General features: G+C 45.0%; 1 protein-coding gene across 1 annotated transcript; it reads right to left on the reverse strand.

Moving 5' to 3' along the window:
- Positions 1-5,627: 5,627 nt before the first annotated feature.
- On the reverse strand, positions 5,628-14,807 carry LOC118161177. Its single transcript, XM_035316263.1, has 3 exons — positions 14,749-14,807; positions 8,523-9,663; positions 5,628-6,186 (listed from the first exon to the last, which is right to left on the reverse strand). Exons 2-3 carry the CDS (start codon positions 9,035-9,037, stop codon positions 5,628-5,630), a joined length of 1,074 nt encoding a protein of 357 aa, XP_035172154.1. The 5' UTR covers positions 9,038-9,663; positions 14,749-14,807.
- Between the last annotated feature and the right edge of the window lie 1,184 nt (positions 14,808-15,991).

Raw genomic sequence — 15,991 nt, forward strand, 5'->3', positions numbered from 1 at the left:
AATTCAGATGCTTTCAGGAAGTCCAGAGAGCAAGGAGGGTGCCTAGGCCCAGAACAATCCCTTCTCCACCCCACTCTTGGGGTGCACTGCACTCAGCTGCTACCCTCCACATGCCTGGCTCACTCAGCTCACCACAGCACCCAGGCTGCAGCTCAAACCCAGATGGGCCCCACCTTCAGAGCGACTGCACGGTGCCCTCGCACCCCCAACCCCACAGCTCACCTCACCAGTTGGCTCCCCATTGGACCCCCATCCATCAAGGGGGTGGTGATGTGTATTCAGTGCTGTGGACACAGTGTCAAGGTTGTTCGCTAAATCCACCAAATATGCCAATCAACATAGCACAACTGAAGCACTAGAACAACTCATCAATACAGACCTCCTCACCAAATACGTGACAAAGGAACACACTTTAGTGGACACAATGTCCTAGATAGGGCTCAATGGCTAGGTAGAGATTGGATTTTCCAATTTGCCTACCATCCCCAAGCTGATGGCTTGATGGAAAGAAGGAATGGGATGCTGAAGCAACAATTTAAAAACCAGCACTAAAACTTTATAACATTTGAGTTTTCATCTTACTAAATCTTTTTATTTATTTATTTATTTATTTTTATTATTTCTCTATTCTTAAATGACCAGAATGTTCATAATCAGACATGCAATGATTGTATCACAACACCTACAATACAAAACACAGTGAGGACTCAAATTCTTCCAGATAGTGTCTCTCTGAAAATACTAACCACAGGGAAAATGAAACTGTTTACACCAGAAGATTGAATGGTGGGATTGCAACCTATTAATCTAGATGTGAAAATTCATACAACAACCCCTGAGAATGCATTATGGCTCTGTACTCCACCTTCTCCCCTTATTCTATGTCCTCTGTTCAAAGAGGAGTTCAAGAAGTGTTTGGACAATGCTCTCAGAGATAGGGTGTGATATTGGAGTGGTCCTGGTTGGAGCCAGGAGCTGGACTCAATGATCCTTGTCCGTCTGTTCCTACTCAGGAGATTCTGTGATTCTATGATGTGTTGTTGAGCTATTACAGATACTGCCAGAAAGCAACTTTATCTATAGAGTAGACAGGGAGAGTATAGCACTAATTAATAGTAGCAATGATTAGAAGTAGTAGAATGGTACTAAGTGGCAGTAAAAACCAGTTTACATGACATTCCAGTGAAGCTTCAACCTGTTTAAGAGAGAAACAACAAACAAAATAAAAAGCAACACAAATACTAGAAAGACAAGAGCACATGCAGCATGGGAAGCATCTCAGATGAAAGAAGCTCCATTTTGGATAAAAATCAGGCCTATTTTGTACCACTGAGACATAAGAGGGCGTAGGACAGCACCACTTCAGGTAACCAAGATATGCTGTTCATTTCTACCATGCTTCTGGGACACCTAGTAGCTGAGGATGTTCATGATATTCTTTAAACAACACAATATATAAAGAAATATTGAGGGGAGCAGGTGCCCAATGGAGCATAACAGTCATGTAAATTCCGTAAGTACTGCCATCAGAGTGTGCTTGTCAGAGTTGCTCAAGGCCAGGCAGGATGGGGCCTTGGCCAACCTGATCTAGTGGGTGGCATCCCTGCCTATGGCAGGGGGGCTGACATTAGGTGATCTTTAAGATCCCTTCCAACCCAAACCATTCTTGGAGGCATGTAGCTAGCATTTTTGGAGGCCTGTAGCTAGCAGTGTCCCCCAGGGCTCAGTACTGGGTCCAGGCTTATTCAACTTATTCCTCAATGACCTGGATGATGGAATGGAGTGCACCCTCAGCAAGTTTGCTGAGGACTCAAAGCTTGGAGGAGTGGCTGATACCCCAGAGGGCTGTGCTGCCATTCAGAGGGACCTTGACAGGCTGGAGGGTTGGCCCGAGAGGAAACTCATGAAGTTCAACAAGGGCAAGTGCAGGGTCCTGCACCTTGGAAGGAATAACCCCAAGCGCCACCACAGGCTGGGGGCTGACGTGCTGAAGAGCAGCTCTGCAGAGAGGTACCTAGGAGTCCTGGTGGACAGCAGGCTGCCCATGAGTCAGCAACGTGCCCTTGTGGCCAAGAAGGCCAATGGTGTATCCTGGGCTGCATTTGGAAGAGTGTTGTCAGCAGGTCAAGGGAGGTGATCTTCCCCCTCTACTCAGCCCTGGTGAGGGACATAGAACTACTGGAGCGAGTTCAGAGGAGGGCTACAAAGATGATGAGAGGACTAGAGCACCTGTTGTATGAGGACAGGCTGAGAGAACTACGCCCATTTAGCCTGGAAAAGAGAAGACCTCATTAATGCGTATAAACACCTGAGGGGGGATATCTGCGTATAAATATCTGAGGGGAGGGTCTCAAGAGGGTGGAGCTGGTCTCTTTTCAGTTGTGCCCAGCAACAGGACAAGAAGCAATGGGCACAAACTGAAGTATAGGAGGTTCTGGCTGAATATGAGAGGGCACTTCTTTACTGTGAGGGTGGCAGAGCACTGGCACAGGTTGCCTAGAGAGGTCATGGAGTCTCCTTCTCTGGAGATATTCAAAACCCTCCCAAATGCCATCCTGCACAATGTGCTCTAGGTGATTCTGCTTGGCAAGGGAGTTGGACTAGATGATCTTCAGAGGTCCCTTCCAAACTCGGCCATTCTGTTATTCTGTGGTTCTGTGATGATTCTGTGATGACACCACCACTTCAGGTAACCAAGAGATGCTGTTCGCTTCTACTGTCCTCCTGGGAGGACTGAGGTGCTGAGGACCGGAGGCGCTTGATACCCATTTGATATCAGAGCAGTGTCCTGTAGAAGACAATCACCTCCATGCCAGGACAGAGGTGTGCACCATGAGCCAGCCATGCCAGGAGATGCCAGCAGAGGCACCCAGAGAAGAGACCTGCACCATCTGCTTGAGGCCACTGGCTGACGCAGCTTGTGTGGACCCCTGCAGGTACTCCTCCTTCATGGAGTGCATCCAGCCATGGGCCACCCACAAAGCCACCTGCCCACTCTGCCACCGGCCCATCATTGCCATTGTGAGGCTGGTGCCGCCCGCCCAGCACGACACCTTGGCCTGCCATCCCCAGGGAAGGTTCCAGTGCAATGCAGAGCCAGGGCAGTGGCAGCAGCAGTGGTGGTGGAGCCCTTCCAGCTACTGGTCCTGCAGCATTTCACCCAGGTGCAAGGAGCGCAGCCCCTCCACGCCATGACAGCTTGTCCTCAGCTTCTCATGGCACTGGGAGCAGGATGGGTGCAGACAGCCCCGGTCCCCACTGAACACCAATGCCGAGGACATGTCGTGGCTGTGCAGGGTGCAGCAGGAGGAGCCAGAGGCTGTCAACCATGCAGGCTGCCAGGCTGGCCCCCCCCCTCTGAGTGGGTGGCCAGGCCTCGCCTGGGGCCAGGCTGGTGGCAGCAGCCACAATTATTGTTCCAATAAATTATTGTATTATTTTTCAAAGCCTCTGCCTGCAGTCATTGGTGTGGTGTCATGCGGAGGGTGCTGAACGCAGCTCACTCCCTCCCCACAAATTGGTTTGGGGATGTTGGCTGCAGCTGGAGAGGACAGAAGGATGGGGAATGGCTGCAGGGAGTGGGTGCCCAAGGGAGACTTGGGGATTGGAAGTCATTTTGGGAGTGGAAAATCATCATGGGAATGGGAAACTAGATGAGGGGAGCAGCCATAAAGGTGACCGTGCTGTCACAGGAAAAAGGCTGACAGAAAAAGTCTCCTAAACCTGGGACAGAAGCAGATGCCTGCTGGCCTGAGAAGTGCCAGCCTGGGAGCCGTACCACAGGGTGCAGTCCTTCCTACCATTCTTCTTTTTAGTCCCTCCTGCACATGCTTTACTTTCTTTGGTGGTTCTTGGGTGTCCTTGTTGCTCTTCCCTGATGAAGTTCCCTAACCCATTTTATCCATATATGGTCACATTTAACCACAGACAGCTTAAGGGTATGTTCTCTTGCCTACTTTCCTTTGTTTCTTCTGGAAGTAGCATTTGTCCTTGATCAAAGGAGGCCTAAATTACATTTTGAACATATTTTTTGCTTGTACTACATAAATAATTCTTGATGTAAGGTATGCTCAATTAAACACAGACAATACCTCTTGTTTTCCAAAGGTAAGTTGTTCCACTACACTTTTACAGAAATGCCACCAGTGTGCACAGAATTGCCATCCTTGGCCAGCAGTAGGTCCTTTTTGGCACCATCTGGAAGTGGCCCTTGGTCAGTAAGGTCTTTTCCTACCAGATGATTCTATGTTTCTGCGATGAGCAGGGCAAGTAGCAAAAGGTTAATGGGCACAGTGTGCTCACTCTGTGAGCCCCTGTGTGAGACAGGGAACAAGGTAAAGGATGATGATTCCTAGGTCTTAGCTACCACAACTGTATATTCCCAAAAATAAGGGAACAAAAGTCTCTATGCATAGATAATGGAACCAGCCAGAATTGGCTTGACTGCTGAAACTGTCAAAGACAGGAAAGGCCAGATGATAAGCAGTGAGGAAGACTTCTGGCCTTCAACAAAAGACCACCAGAATATGCCAGACAACTGACCACACAAGGACTCCAGTACACATACAAATAGGGACAGAACCTACGTTAATGATTCTTCAGAGACCTGATGAACACACAAAAGACTTACAGGAAATGAAATGAATATGTATTTGTCCCACTAACATAAGCACGCTGCCAGTAACCATTGGTGTGCAAGTTAGGTGGAGCTTGCATCTGGCATGTGTGCGCAGTGCCAAATAAACATACCTGCTTTATAACAATTGAGGTTATAGAGTCTGTTTTCCACAGGTCATGTGCACTTGTTAGCATTTGCAAAGACACATAATCCACAAAGTGATTATATGAAGGTGTTTTTATTAGGCACCAGAAGTTAGGGGCATGTCTGCCCAAATCTAACTTCCCTGATTTGTTCACTCGTGTTCTCTTTTATCCCCTAAAATATTACGTATGCATTAAGTTTTACAACACGTCTATGCATATTCATTTCCTAGCTCCGCCCTGTCCCACTTTGTATGCTAATTATCAGTCCTTCTGCGCTTGTGTAGTACTCTCTGGTGGTCGTCCAGGTGGTCATCGGGATGAAGTCAGATGTCTTCATCAGAGTTGAACTTTTCACCTTGTCTTCTTGTGCATGTTCTCTGAGCCCTTAGTCTCAGTCCAAACTGTATGGTTGGTTTGATTTGGTTCCCGGGGTCTGAGGGGCCCCTGTTATCTAGGCACCTTGCAAGTGTGGCATTCTTTTAGTCCTCCTCCTTACTCCTCAGCATAAATCTGTGCATTCTCTCATGCTATCCTTGCACATACATTTTGTGTTTTCCAAGCGCAGCACAAGCACAGTACATCTTAAATGTAACACTTATTAAGCAATATTAATTGGATAAATCTTCTATTACCAACATTTCCCCCCTTTGACAGTATTTCACTCCTTCAAGGAGGGCAAATGCTTTCACTAATTAAAATGCAAAGATCAAGCATAAATCAATAACATAATCAAGAAAAATTCAAAGATTAGGATTGTCACAACATTCTGTAAGTTCACCACTTCTGCTTCATGTTGCATTTGCTCTTCTGGTTGGGTTCACTTGATCTGGAACAGATCTTGTCTATTCGGTTTGCATTCCATTTCACCTCCTGGGTTCCTCAGATTCTCTCTGAAATCCGAAGTTGTCATATGCCAGTCGCGGGTGTTGCAGATGTGGCTCCAAATCAGACATAGAAATGGTCTGCATCACTTTCCGGTTCCAAGTTGTTCTCTTTAAAATCATACTCTTCAGCATTACAAATGTTAACCAAATTAATACGCCTACAATTACCAACATAATTGCTGTCTCCAGTAAGGATTTAACCCAATTACTAATATTCCATCCGCTAAAAATTTTATCCAGCCAGCTTGTTGTCATATCTTTCTCTTCCTGTTCTGCATGTTGTTCCACTCGAGCCAGCTGCTCTATGTCATGTTCTACATCAATAGTTACATTTGGAATGTGGATGCAGCAATGATCAATACGATCTTTTAGAAATCTGCATGCTCCATGTTCCTTTAATAACAGTGTATCTAATGCCAATTGATTTTGTAGAACCATTTTAGTTGTAGCTTGTAGTTGGATATTAAAATCTCTAAAGCATTCTCTCGTGGCTCTCACGAGCCTGCTTACTTGTCCTGTAAGTTTATAAATCATTTCCCTATTTCAATAAGTAGCTACCTGTGCAAACAGAGACTCTAATGCACATCTGAATTTTACTCCATCCAAGGGTTCATGCCATATATCTTCATCTGCCCCTTCTTCTAAACTTCTTTTTGCTCTACTGATTTGCAGGGTTTCCAATTTTCCTTTAAAATGAGATTTTTTCCATATTGGACACAGTGTGGGGAGTCCTAAAGTTATTTCTTTTACTTCCCTGTTTATTGGCAGGTGTGTAGTCCAAGTTCCATTACTGGCTGCCCATACAAATTGTCCTGGACTTTGTACTGTAGTATAGCTACAATCTACTGTGATTTGACTTGCCTGGTTACTTCTTTCCGAATTATACTTAATTCCTTGGCAAGCACATCCTGCCCTAAGGGCTATCAATACTGGGGCTAGGTGCTTAATATCTTCATTATTACTGTCACAAGTATATTTCTTCTCACAGTTCCACCAAACTACCTTTGTTGATTCTTGTTTACCACTACTGTCAACCTGGCTTACTGTATAAAATTGATCAGTTCCATTCTGCTTTCCCCGCCATTTAGTACACCATGATGTATTCCCTCCATACTGGAATTTCTGTAGTAAACTTACTGTCCAAGCATTATCCCATCCCTTTGTTCCTTTTGGGGCACTTTCAATTTTGGCATTCCCAAGTAATCTTTTCTCTAGGTCTATTATGTGGGGTTCATCGTATACACACCATCCCACACCCTTAAATCTGCTTATTGTTATGAATTGGTAGTTCTTCCTCTTTTCATAGTCATCCTGGTTGACCGCCCACAGTTTTTTCCTATAGTAACTCGTGACATTGATCCTTTCTATAATTTTCACTTCTTTACATTGTGTTGTTTTATTTCCTTCTACTTGGGGCAGTGGGGAGGTTATTATACCCCAATCAAGTGGGTCCCCTGCTGCTTTTGGAATGGGCGTACAAGCAGTAATTCTATCAGTTCCTTTCATTAAGGCAAAATCTTTAATTAATCCTACCAATGAATTATCTGCTGGCTGCCTGTGTGGGATCTGTACCACTTGTGTCCATGGTACTTGGTCCTCCCTTTTTCCTCTAGATCCTTTTTTGTTGGGCTACCAATATTCCTTTATCCAGTTCTGGATATACCAGTATTTCTCTTATCCCATAATCTGTGCTATTTTCATGTATTACTATGCACCGGTAGTTTCCTTCATCGACATTGGTTACATTGAACAGAGTTAGAGTAGTAGTTCCTCTCAGTTGTTTGCCTAATTCTAGGGTATTTCTTACTTATGCCTTTCCTTTCCACCCAGCTTTCAATCCTGTATTGTCCTTGGTTGTGTTTACATATATTTCCTGGCTCTGTCCGGAATCATTTATTTTCTCCCAGACCACCTGTAGAGAGCTAATTGTTATTGGTTTATCATTTTGCATTCCACATTCCAAAGTAACATTTTCTCCCTTGAATATTTCCTCTTTCTTATACTTTTCTGGTATTTCTAGGAACTCAATTACAAGGTATTTACACAAAACAATTATTGTTATTGTTACCGTTGTTAAGAACCTCGACATTGTGTGGTTATACGTGCTTCATCTGTAGTTTTGTATCTCCAATTGCTCGTGCCAACCAAAGTTCAGGAACCTTTTTCATCCGAGTATAATGAACCCAAGCATCCACCCCTTCTACCTTTACAGCTATAAAAGTAGTCAATAATACTTGATAAGGTCCATCCCACTGTTCTTTCAGGGGTTCTTTTTTCCAGTTTTTAATGTACACTCAGTCTCCTAGCTGAATATTGTGGACAGGGTTCTCCAGTGATAACAGTCGGTTCCACACCAAAACACTTTGAAGTTGAGATAAAGTTTTACCAAGAGATAATACATAATTATAAACATCCTGGCTCCCTGTTATGTGCATATTAGGATTTGGTTCTGGGGATTCATAAGGCTTCCCATACATTTCATGTGGGCTCACTGACATTCCACTCCTTGGCTTTATCCTTATTCTCATTAAGGCTATAGGCAAAGCTTGTGGCTATTGTATTTTGGCTTCCTGGCAGATTTTACTAATCTGTCCCTTCAGTGTTTGGTTCATCCTCTCTACCTGTCCACTAGATTGGGGTCTCCATGCAGTATGTAAATTCCAAGAAATTCCTAACAGCCGGCTTACGTCTTTAACCACAGATGCAATAAAGTGCGGTCTCCTATCTGAGGATATTCCTAACGGTACCCCGAACCTCGGAATGATTTCCCGCAATAACCATTTTACTGTCTCTTTAGCTTGATTGGTGTGACAGGGAAGGGCTTCTGGTCATCCAGAAAAGATATCAACCCCTACTAACAAATACCTATATCCCCTAGTCCTAGGTAACTCTACAAAATCAACTTGCCAGTAATCTCCTGGTTCTATTCCTACTCTAACTCTTCCCATTTCAGCATGTTTTCTTGCTACTGGATTATTTTTCAGACAAATCTCACACTTTGACATTACTGATTTTGCCATTGTTAACATATGTGTAGAGATAATGCTACGTTTTAAGGATGTTGCCATTGCCTCTGCACCCCAGTTACACTCATTATGTCTTGTCTGAAGTATTTCCCGCATCACCAAAGGGGCTAGTACTACCTGGCCTGTAGTGGTTACATACCATCCATCAGAGTTCTTTCGGGCCTTTAGGAGATTTGCTAATTTCTCATCCTCTGGCAAATATCTGGGTCCCTTGGGAAGATTAAAACGAGTGGGGCCTACCTTGAGTGGCAGTAAAGCCATCACGCTCCACACCTTCCAAGCAACTTGTCGAGCTGCTTGATCTGCCAACCGATTCCCTTCTGATATCTTCAAGGTTTCTCCTTGATGGGCTTTACAGTGCATGATAGCCACTTGCTTTGGTTTTGGTACCGCATTTATCAAATTTAACACTTCCTCTTGATATTTTATATTGGACCCTTCTGAAGACAACAACCCTCTCTCCTTCCATAATGCTCCATGAATGTGGACCACTCCAAAGGCATACTTTGAATTTGTCCAAAATATTTACCATCTTTTCTTTACTCAGTTCCAGTGCTCGAGTTAGAGCTATCAGTTCTGCTCACTGTACCGACGTACCAGGCGGTAAAGGTTTTGCTTCGATCACTGTTTTCAGGGTTGTCACTGCATACCCTGCATATCGTGTTCCGTTTTCCACAAAACTACTACCATCAGTAAAAAGTTCCCAGTGATACCTTTCAAGGGGTACATCCTTCAAATCCTCACGGCTAGCATAAGTATGTTCGATTATTTCCACACAATTGTGTTCCAAAGGTCTTTCTTCTGGAACAGTTCCTAGAAATACTGCTGTATTTGTCCTTATGTTGTCCAGATTTCCAGTTCCTTGGCCAGCTGGCTCCTGAAGAGGGTCGGGCTATTCTTGAAGCCTTGTGGAAGTCTTGTCCAAGTTAATTGTGTCTTTCGTCCATTCTGTGGGTTTTCCCATTCAAAGGCAAATAATTTTCTACTATCTTTATCAAGAGGTATGCAGAAGAAGGCATCCTTTAAATCTATCACAGTAAACCATTTATATTTTTCTCACAGATGTTAACAATGTGTAAGGGTTAGACACTACTGGGTGAATGTCCTTTGTTATTTCATTTATTGCTCTAAGATCTTGTACCAATCTATATTCGCCATTCGGCTTCCTTACTGGAAAAATTAGAGTATTATATTCCAATTTACATTCTTCCAAAATCTGATATTTAAGAAATTTGTCAATAATTTTCACTATCCCCTGCCTAGCTTCTATCTTAAGTGATTTGAACAGATCTGGCTCCTTCCTTTAATTCCACCTTTACCGGTTGTGCCAGTTTTGTCTTCCATGGTTTCCCTCTGTTTCCCATACTATTGGTATAACAGCATTTTCTACTTCTCTTGGAATTTTAACAAGGGGTTTATCTTTGATCATCAGGATTTGTCCTGTTTTGGACTCAGGTACCTTCATTATTAATTCTCCATCCTCAAAGGTTATTATTGCATCTAATTTAGCTAATAAATCCCGTCCCAAGAGTGGAATCAGGTATTCTGGTACATACAAAAATTCATGGGTTAATTCCTTACCTCTGAAACGCAAATCAAGGGGTTGTAGGAATGGTTGTGCCTCCTCCTTCCCTGTGGCTCCTACTATTGTAGTCATCTTATTTCCCAATTGTACTTTTAGACTATTTAACACTGAATATGTTGCTCCTGTATCTATCAAGAATCTCACTTCTTTATCCCCTAATTGAATCTTTATGAGAGGTCAGCGCTTGTTCTTGTGGGGGACTTTAACTTCCCAGACATCTCCTGGAAACACAACACAGCCCAGAGAAAGCAGTCCAGGAGGTTTCTGGAGAGCGTGGAAGATAACTTCCTGACACAGCTGGTTGGTGAGCCTACCAGGGGAGGTGCCCCGCTAGATCTTCTGTTCACTAACAGAGAAGGACTGGTGGAAGACGTGCTGGTCGGGGGCTGTATCGGGCAGAGTGACCACAAAATGGTAGAGTTCTCTATACTCGGCGAAGTCAGGAAGGGGATCAGTAAAACTGCTGTCTTGGACTTCCGGAGGGCTGACTTTGGGCTGTTCAAGACACTGGTTGGCAGAGTCCCTTGGTAGGCGGTACTGAAAGACAGAGGAGCCCAGGAGGGCTGGGCGCTCTTCAAGAAAGAAATCTTAATGGCTCAGGAGCGGTCTGTCCCCACGTGCCCAAAGATGAGCCGGTGTGGAAGAAGACCGGCCTGGCTGAGCAGAGAGCTGTGGCTCGAGTTTAGGAAAAAAAAGAGGGTTTATAATCTTTGGAAAAGAGGGCGGGCCACTCAGGGGGACTACAAGGATGCTGCGAGGCGGTGCAGGAACAAAATCAGAAAGGCCAAAGCTCATCTGGAGCTCAATCTGGCCACTGCTGTTAAAGACAACAAAAAATGTTTTTATAAATGTATCAGTACAAAAAGGAGGACTAAGGAGAATCTCCACCCTCTACTGGATGTGGGGGGAAACTCAGTAACTAGAGATGAGGAAAAAGCTGAGGTGCTTAACGCCTTCTTTGCCTCAGTCTTTAACAGCAAAACCAGTTGTTCTCTGGACTCCCAGTACCCTGAGCTGGTGGAAGGGGATGAGGAGCAGAATGTCACCCCCACAATCCATGAGGAAATGGTTGGCGACCTGCTACAGCATTTGGATGTATGCAAGTCGATGGGGCCGGATGGGATTCACCCGAGGGTACTGAGTGAACTGGCGGAGGAGCTGGCCAAGATGCTTTCCATCATTTATCGGCAGTCCTGGCTATTGGGGGAGGTCCCACTTGACTGGTGGCTAGCAAACGTGACACCCATCTACTAGAAGGGCTGGAGGGTAGACCCGGGGAACTATAGGCCTGTTAGTTTAACAGCAGTGCCAGGGAAGCTCATGGAGCAGATTATCTTGGGTGTCATCATGCGGCAGTTGCAGGGCAAGCAGGCGATCAGGCCTAGTCAGCATGGGTTTACGAAGGGCAGGTCCTGCTTGACGAACCTGATCTCCTTCTATGACAAGGTGACACGCTTAGTGGATGAGGGAAAGGCTGTGGACGTGGTCTACCTTGACTTCAGTAAGGCATTTGACACCGTCCCCCACAGCATTCTCCTCAGGAAACTGGCTGCTCATGGCTTGGACTGGAGTACACTTCGTTGGGTTAAGAGCTGGCTAGATGGCCGGGCCCAGAGAGTTGTGGTGAATGGAGTCAAATCCAGTTGGAGGCCAGTCACTAGTGGAGTCCCCCAGGGCTCGGTACTGGGGCCAGTCCTCTTTACCATCTTCATTGATGATCTGGACGAGGGGATTGAGTGCGCCCTCAGCAAGTTTGAGATGACACCAAGTTAGGTGCGTGTGTCGATCTGCTCAAGGGTCGGAAGGCTCTGCAGGAGGATCTGGATAGGCTGGACCGATGGGCCGAGGCCAACGGTATGAAGTTCAACAAGGCCAAGTGCCAGGTCCTGCACCTGGGGCACAACAACCCCAAACAGAGCTACAGGCTGGGAGATGTGTGGTTAGAAAGCTGCCTGGCAGAGAAGGACCTGGGAGTAGTGGTTGACAGTCGGCTGACTATGAGCCAGCAGTGTGCTCAGGCAGCCAAGAAGGCCAGCAGCATCCTGGCTTGCATTAGAAACAGTGTGGCCAGCAGGTCCAGGGGAAGTGATCGTCCCCCTGTACTCGGCTCTGGTGAGGCCGCACCTCGAGTACTGTGTTCAGTTTTGGGCCCCTCGCTACAAGAAGGACATGGAGGTGCTCAAGAGAGTCCAGAGAAGGGCTACGAAGCTGGTGAAGGGTCTGGAGAACAAGTCTTACGAGGAGCGGCTGAGGGAGCTGGGCTTGTTCAGCCTGGAGAAGAGGAGGCTCAGGGGTGACCTTATCGCACTCTAAAGGTACCTTAAAGGAGGCTGTAGCAAGGTGGGGGTTGGTCTATTCTCCCACGTGCCTGGTGACAGGACGAGGGGGAATGGGTTAAAGTTGCGCCAGGGGAGGTTTAGGTTGGATATTAGGAAGAACTTCTTTAGTGAACGGGTTCTTAGTCACTGGAATAGGCTGCCCCGGGAAGTGGTTGAGTCACCATCCCTGGAGGTCTTTAAAAGACGTTTAGATGTAGAGCTTAGGGATATGGTTTAGTGGAGGACTTGTTAGTGTTAGGTCAGAGGTTGGACTCGGTGATCTTGGAGGTCTCTTCCAACCTAGACTATTCTGTGATTCTGTGATTCTTTGGCTGCTTTATGTTCTATATCTAGTCAGCTACTAAAATCTCCTATCACCATTGCCTTAACGTCTTCCTGATTCTGAAATAAATTTCCCAAGAATCGATCTCTCCTAAACGGACACTCATTTTCCAATGCCCTTCCTTTTTACAACAAGCACACTGATTCAATCCTAATCTTCCTCCTGGATTTCCACTAAAATCTCCCCGACTCCTTCCTATACTAACTAGTATAGGAACTCCTCTAGCAAATCCTCTCCCCCTGAATCCCTGGTTTCCCTTGCCTTGAATTACTGATAACAGATTCTGTTGCTGCCTCCTAGTGGATTCCTTTTCTCTGTTGTTGTATATTTTCCAGACTATTTCTAACAACCTATCCATATTTCTCAGGTCCGCTCCTTCCAGTTTCTGTAATTTCTTCCAAATATCCTCCTGTGGTTGTCCTAAAAAGATAAAAGCTAACTGTGCATTAGCTTGTTCTGTTTCTGCATCTAGGTCAGTATATTTCTTTGCGGTTTCCTTAAGCCTTTCCAGAAATGCAGAGGGAGATTCAGTTTTCTCCTGCCAAATATTACACAGTTTGGACCAATTTATAGTTTAGGTGGCACTCTGCACACCTATTTGTACCCAATCCCGATACCTTTTCAATCTCCTCATACCTTCCCCTGTGTTATAGTCCCATTGTGGATCTTCCGTCGGGAAATTCTGATCTATGTTTCCCGGGACTAACCCATTCCGGATATCCTCTCTTGCTCTTTCTCTAGCTGTCCTTAACACCATATCCTTTTCTGTTGAATCCATTAATGTACCTAATATTACTTGAAGGTCATCCCAGTTGGGGTTCTGGGTTTTCATTATCATTTTCACTACCCTAGCAACTTTATCAGGATTTTCCCAATACGTTCCTGCTGCTTGTTTCCAAATTACTAGGTCTCCTGGAGTAAACGGTACTTTAACATATACCGGCTGTTCTGTCCCTACTCCTTGTCTGAGAGGAGCAATTATGTTTTTCTTTTGCCTTGTTATTCTGTCTTTCTCTCTTATCATACATTCGGCAGCACCTTTCTGGTCTCGTCGTCGAGTCCTATATGATACCGGGGTAGCTGAAGCTCCCGCTCCTTCTTCCTCCTCCCTCCCCCTTAACAGCCTGCCCTTGTTTTAAAGGGGCTGATGGTGATACTTCCAAATCTATATTTCCATCATCCTGCCTATAAAACATACCATTCTCTAACGTTTGATGCCCTACACAGCGCTTTTCTCCTATACATGCTTTGCATTGCTCATTAACAGTTATCTTAGCCATCATTTTCCCACAAGTGTGTTGTCACTCAGGCTTATCTTGCAAATCGAAAAATAACTCTACATATGGAATCTCATCCCACTTGCCTTCTCGCTTAGAAAATAACATTAGTTGTAAAATAGTATTATATTGCAAGGTTCCATTCTCTGGCCAACTCTCTTGATCTTCTAATTCATACTGCAGCCACCAAACATTACAATAGTCAATCAATTTACCCTTTTGTAAGTCTTGCCCGAAACCTCCCTCCTTCCAATGTGCCAGCAAGCAACCTAATGGAGAAGATCGTGGAATGGATGTTTTATTACCCAAAATACCCTTAAGTTTTTCCATTATCAGCTATAGCTCTTACCGAACCGAACCAGATGCTGAGCCTGCAGCAAAACCAGACCACTGATGCCAAACCTGCAGCGCTTTCGCGACTGTCTGATGGACAGCGCCTAGGCTGACCACGGGAATTCCCTAGCCCAACCGTGCGTGGCTTTTACCACGTTTGACCGGCAGGCTCCCAGACCAGATTGGTACCGATTACCAGAAAGCACCTTTTCTCTTACCCTTCCAGAGGTCCATTGTGAGCAGCAGGGGTCGGTCACGGCTGATGGCTCCCTGAGAAACTCCTCAGTGCCGGCTGGAGCGTGACCAGTTAACAAGCCGCCTCAGCAGTGCCCACAAGGTCCCACCTGGGTCACCAAAATGTTAGCGTTCGCAAAGACACATAATCCACAAAGTGATTATATGAAGGTGTTTTTATTAGGCACCAGAAGTTAGGGGCATGTCTGCCCAAATCTAACTTCCCCGATTTGTTCACTCGTGTTCTCTTTTATCCCCTAAAATATTACGTATGCATTAAGTTTTGCAACACATCTGTATATTCATTTCCTAGCTCCGCCCTGCCCTGCTTCGTATGCTAATGATCTTATCAGTCCTTCTGTGCTTGTGTAGTACTCTCTGGTGGTCATCGGGATGAAGTAAGATGTCTTCATCAGAGCTGAACTTTTCACCTTGTCTTCTTGCGCATGTTCTCTGAGTCCTTGGTCTCAGTCCAAACTGTGTGGTTGGTTTGATTTGGTTCCCGGGGTCTGAGGGGCCCGTTATCTAGGCACCTTGCAAGTGTGGCATTCTTTTAGTCCTCCTCCTTACTCCTCAGCATAAATCTGTGCTGGCATTCTTTTAGTCCTCCTCCTTACTCCTCATCATAAATCTGTGCATTCTACCATGCTATCTTTGCACGTACATTTTGTGTTTTCCAAGCACAGCACAAGCACAGTACATCTTAAATGTAACACTTATTAAGCAATATTAATTGGATAAATGTATATTTCATCTTCTATTACCAACACACTGACCTCTTTGCTTTTATTAAAGCAAATTGAAACTAAATAATCTAGGGAGATCTGGCCAGTGTAGATTCATGCCAGGGCTCAGAGTTGTTGTCAGGGCGACAGAAGTGGTGAAGTATTAACAAAAACTGCCTCTTGGAATCTTAATATTTTTGAAGGTTCCAAAAAAGAGAGCAAGAATGTTAAGTAATCTGAGATTACAAATACTAGTTTCTTAGGAACACAAGAAACTTAAACTTTGCCATAGTCACTATAGAAATGTAGTTAACTTTTCACTTGGAGACACAGAAGTTCAAAAAAAAAAATCTTATCAAATTCTTTCTCACTGCTGAGAAGAGGTGTTGGAAAGGGAAACGGTCCCGAGTAACGATGCAACCTTGATGCGAGTATAATCATCCTCCTTTATTGCAGGTTCTCACAGAGTATATATAGGCAACTAACTACAGCACGTGCTGAT

Source organism: Oxyura jamaicensis, chromosome 2 (genome assembly GCF_011077185.1).
Source record: "Oxyura jamaicensis isolate SHBP4307 breed ruddy duck chromosome 2, BPBGC_Ojam_1.0, whole genome shotgun sequence".
Lineage (NCBI taxonomy): Eukaryota > Metazoa > Chordata > Aves > Anseriformes > Anatidae > Oxyura > Oxyura jamaicensis.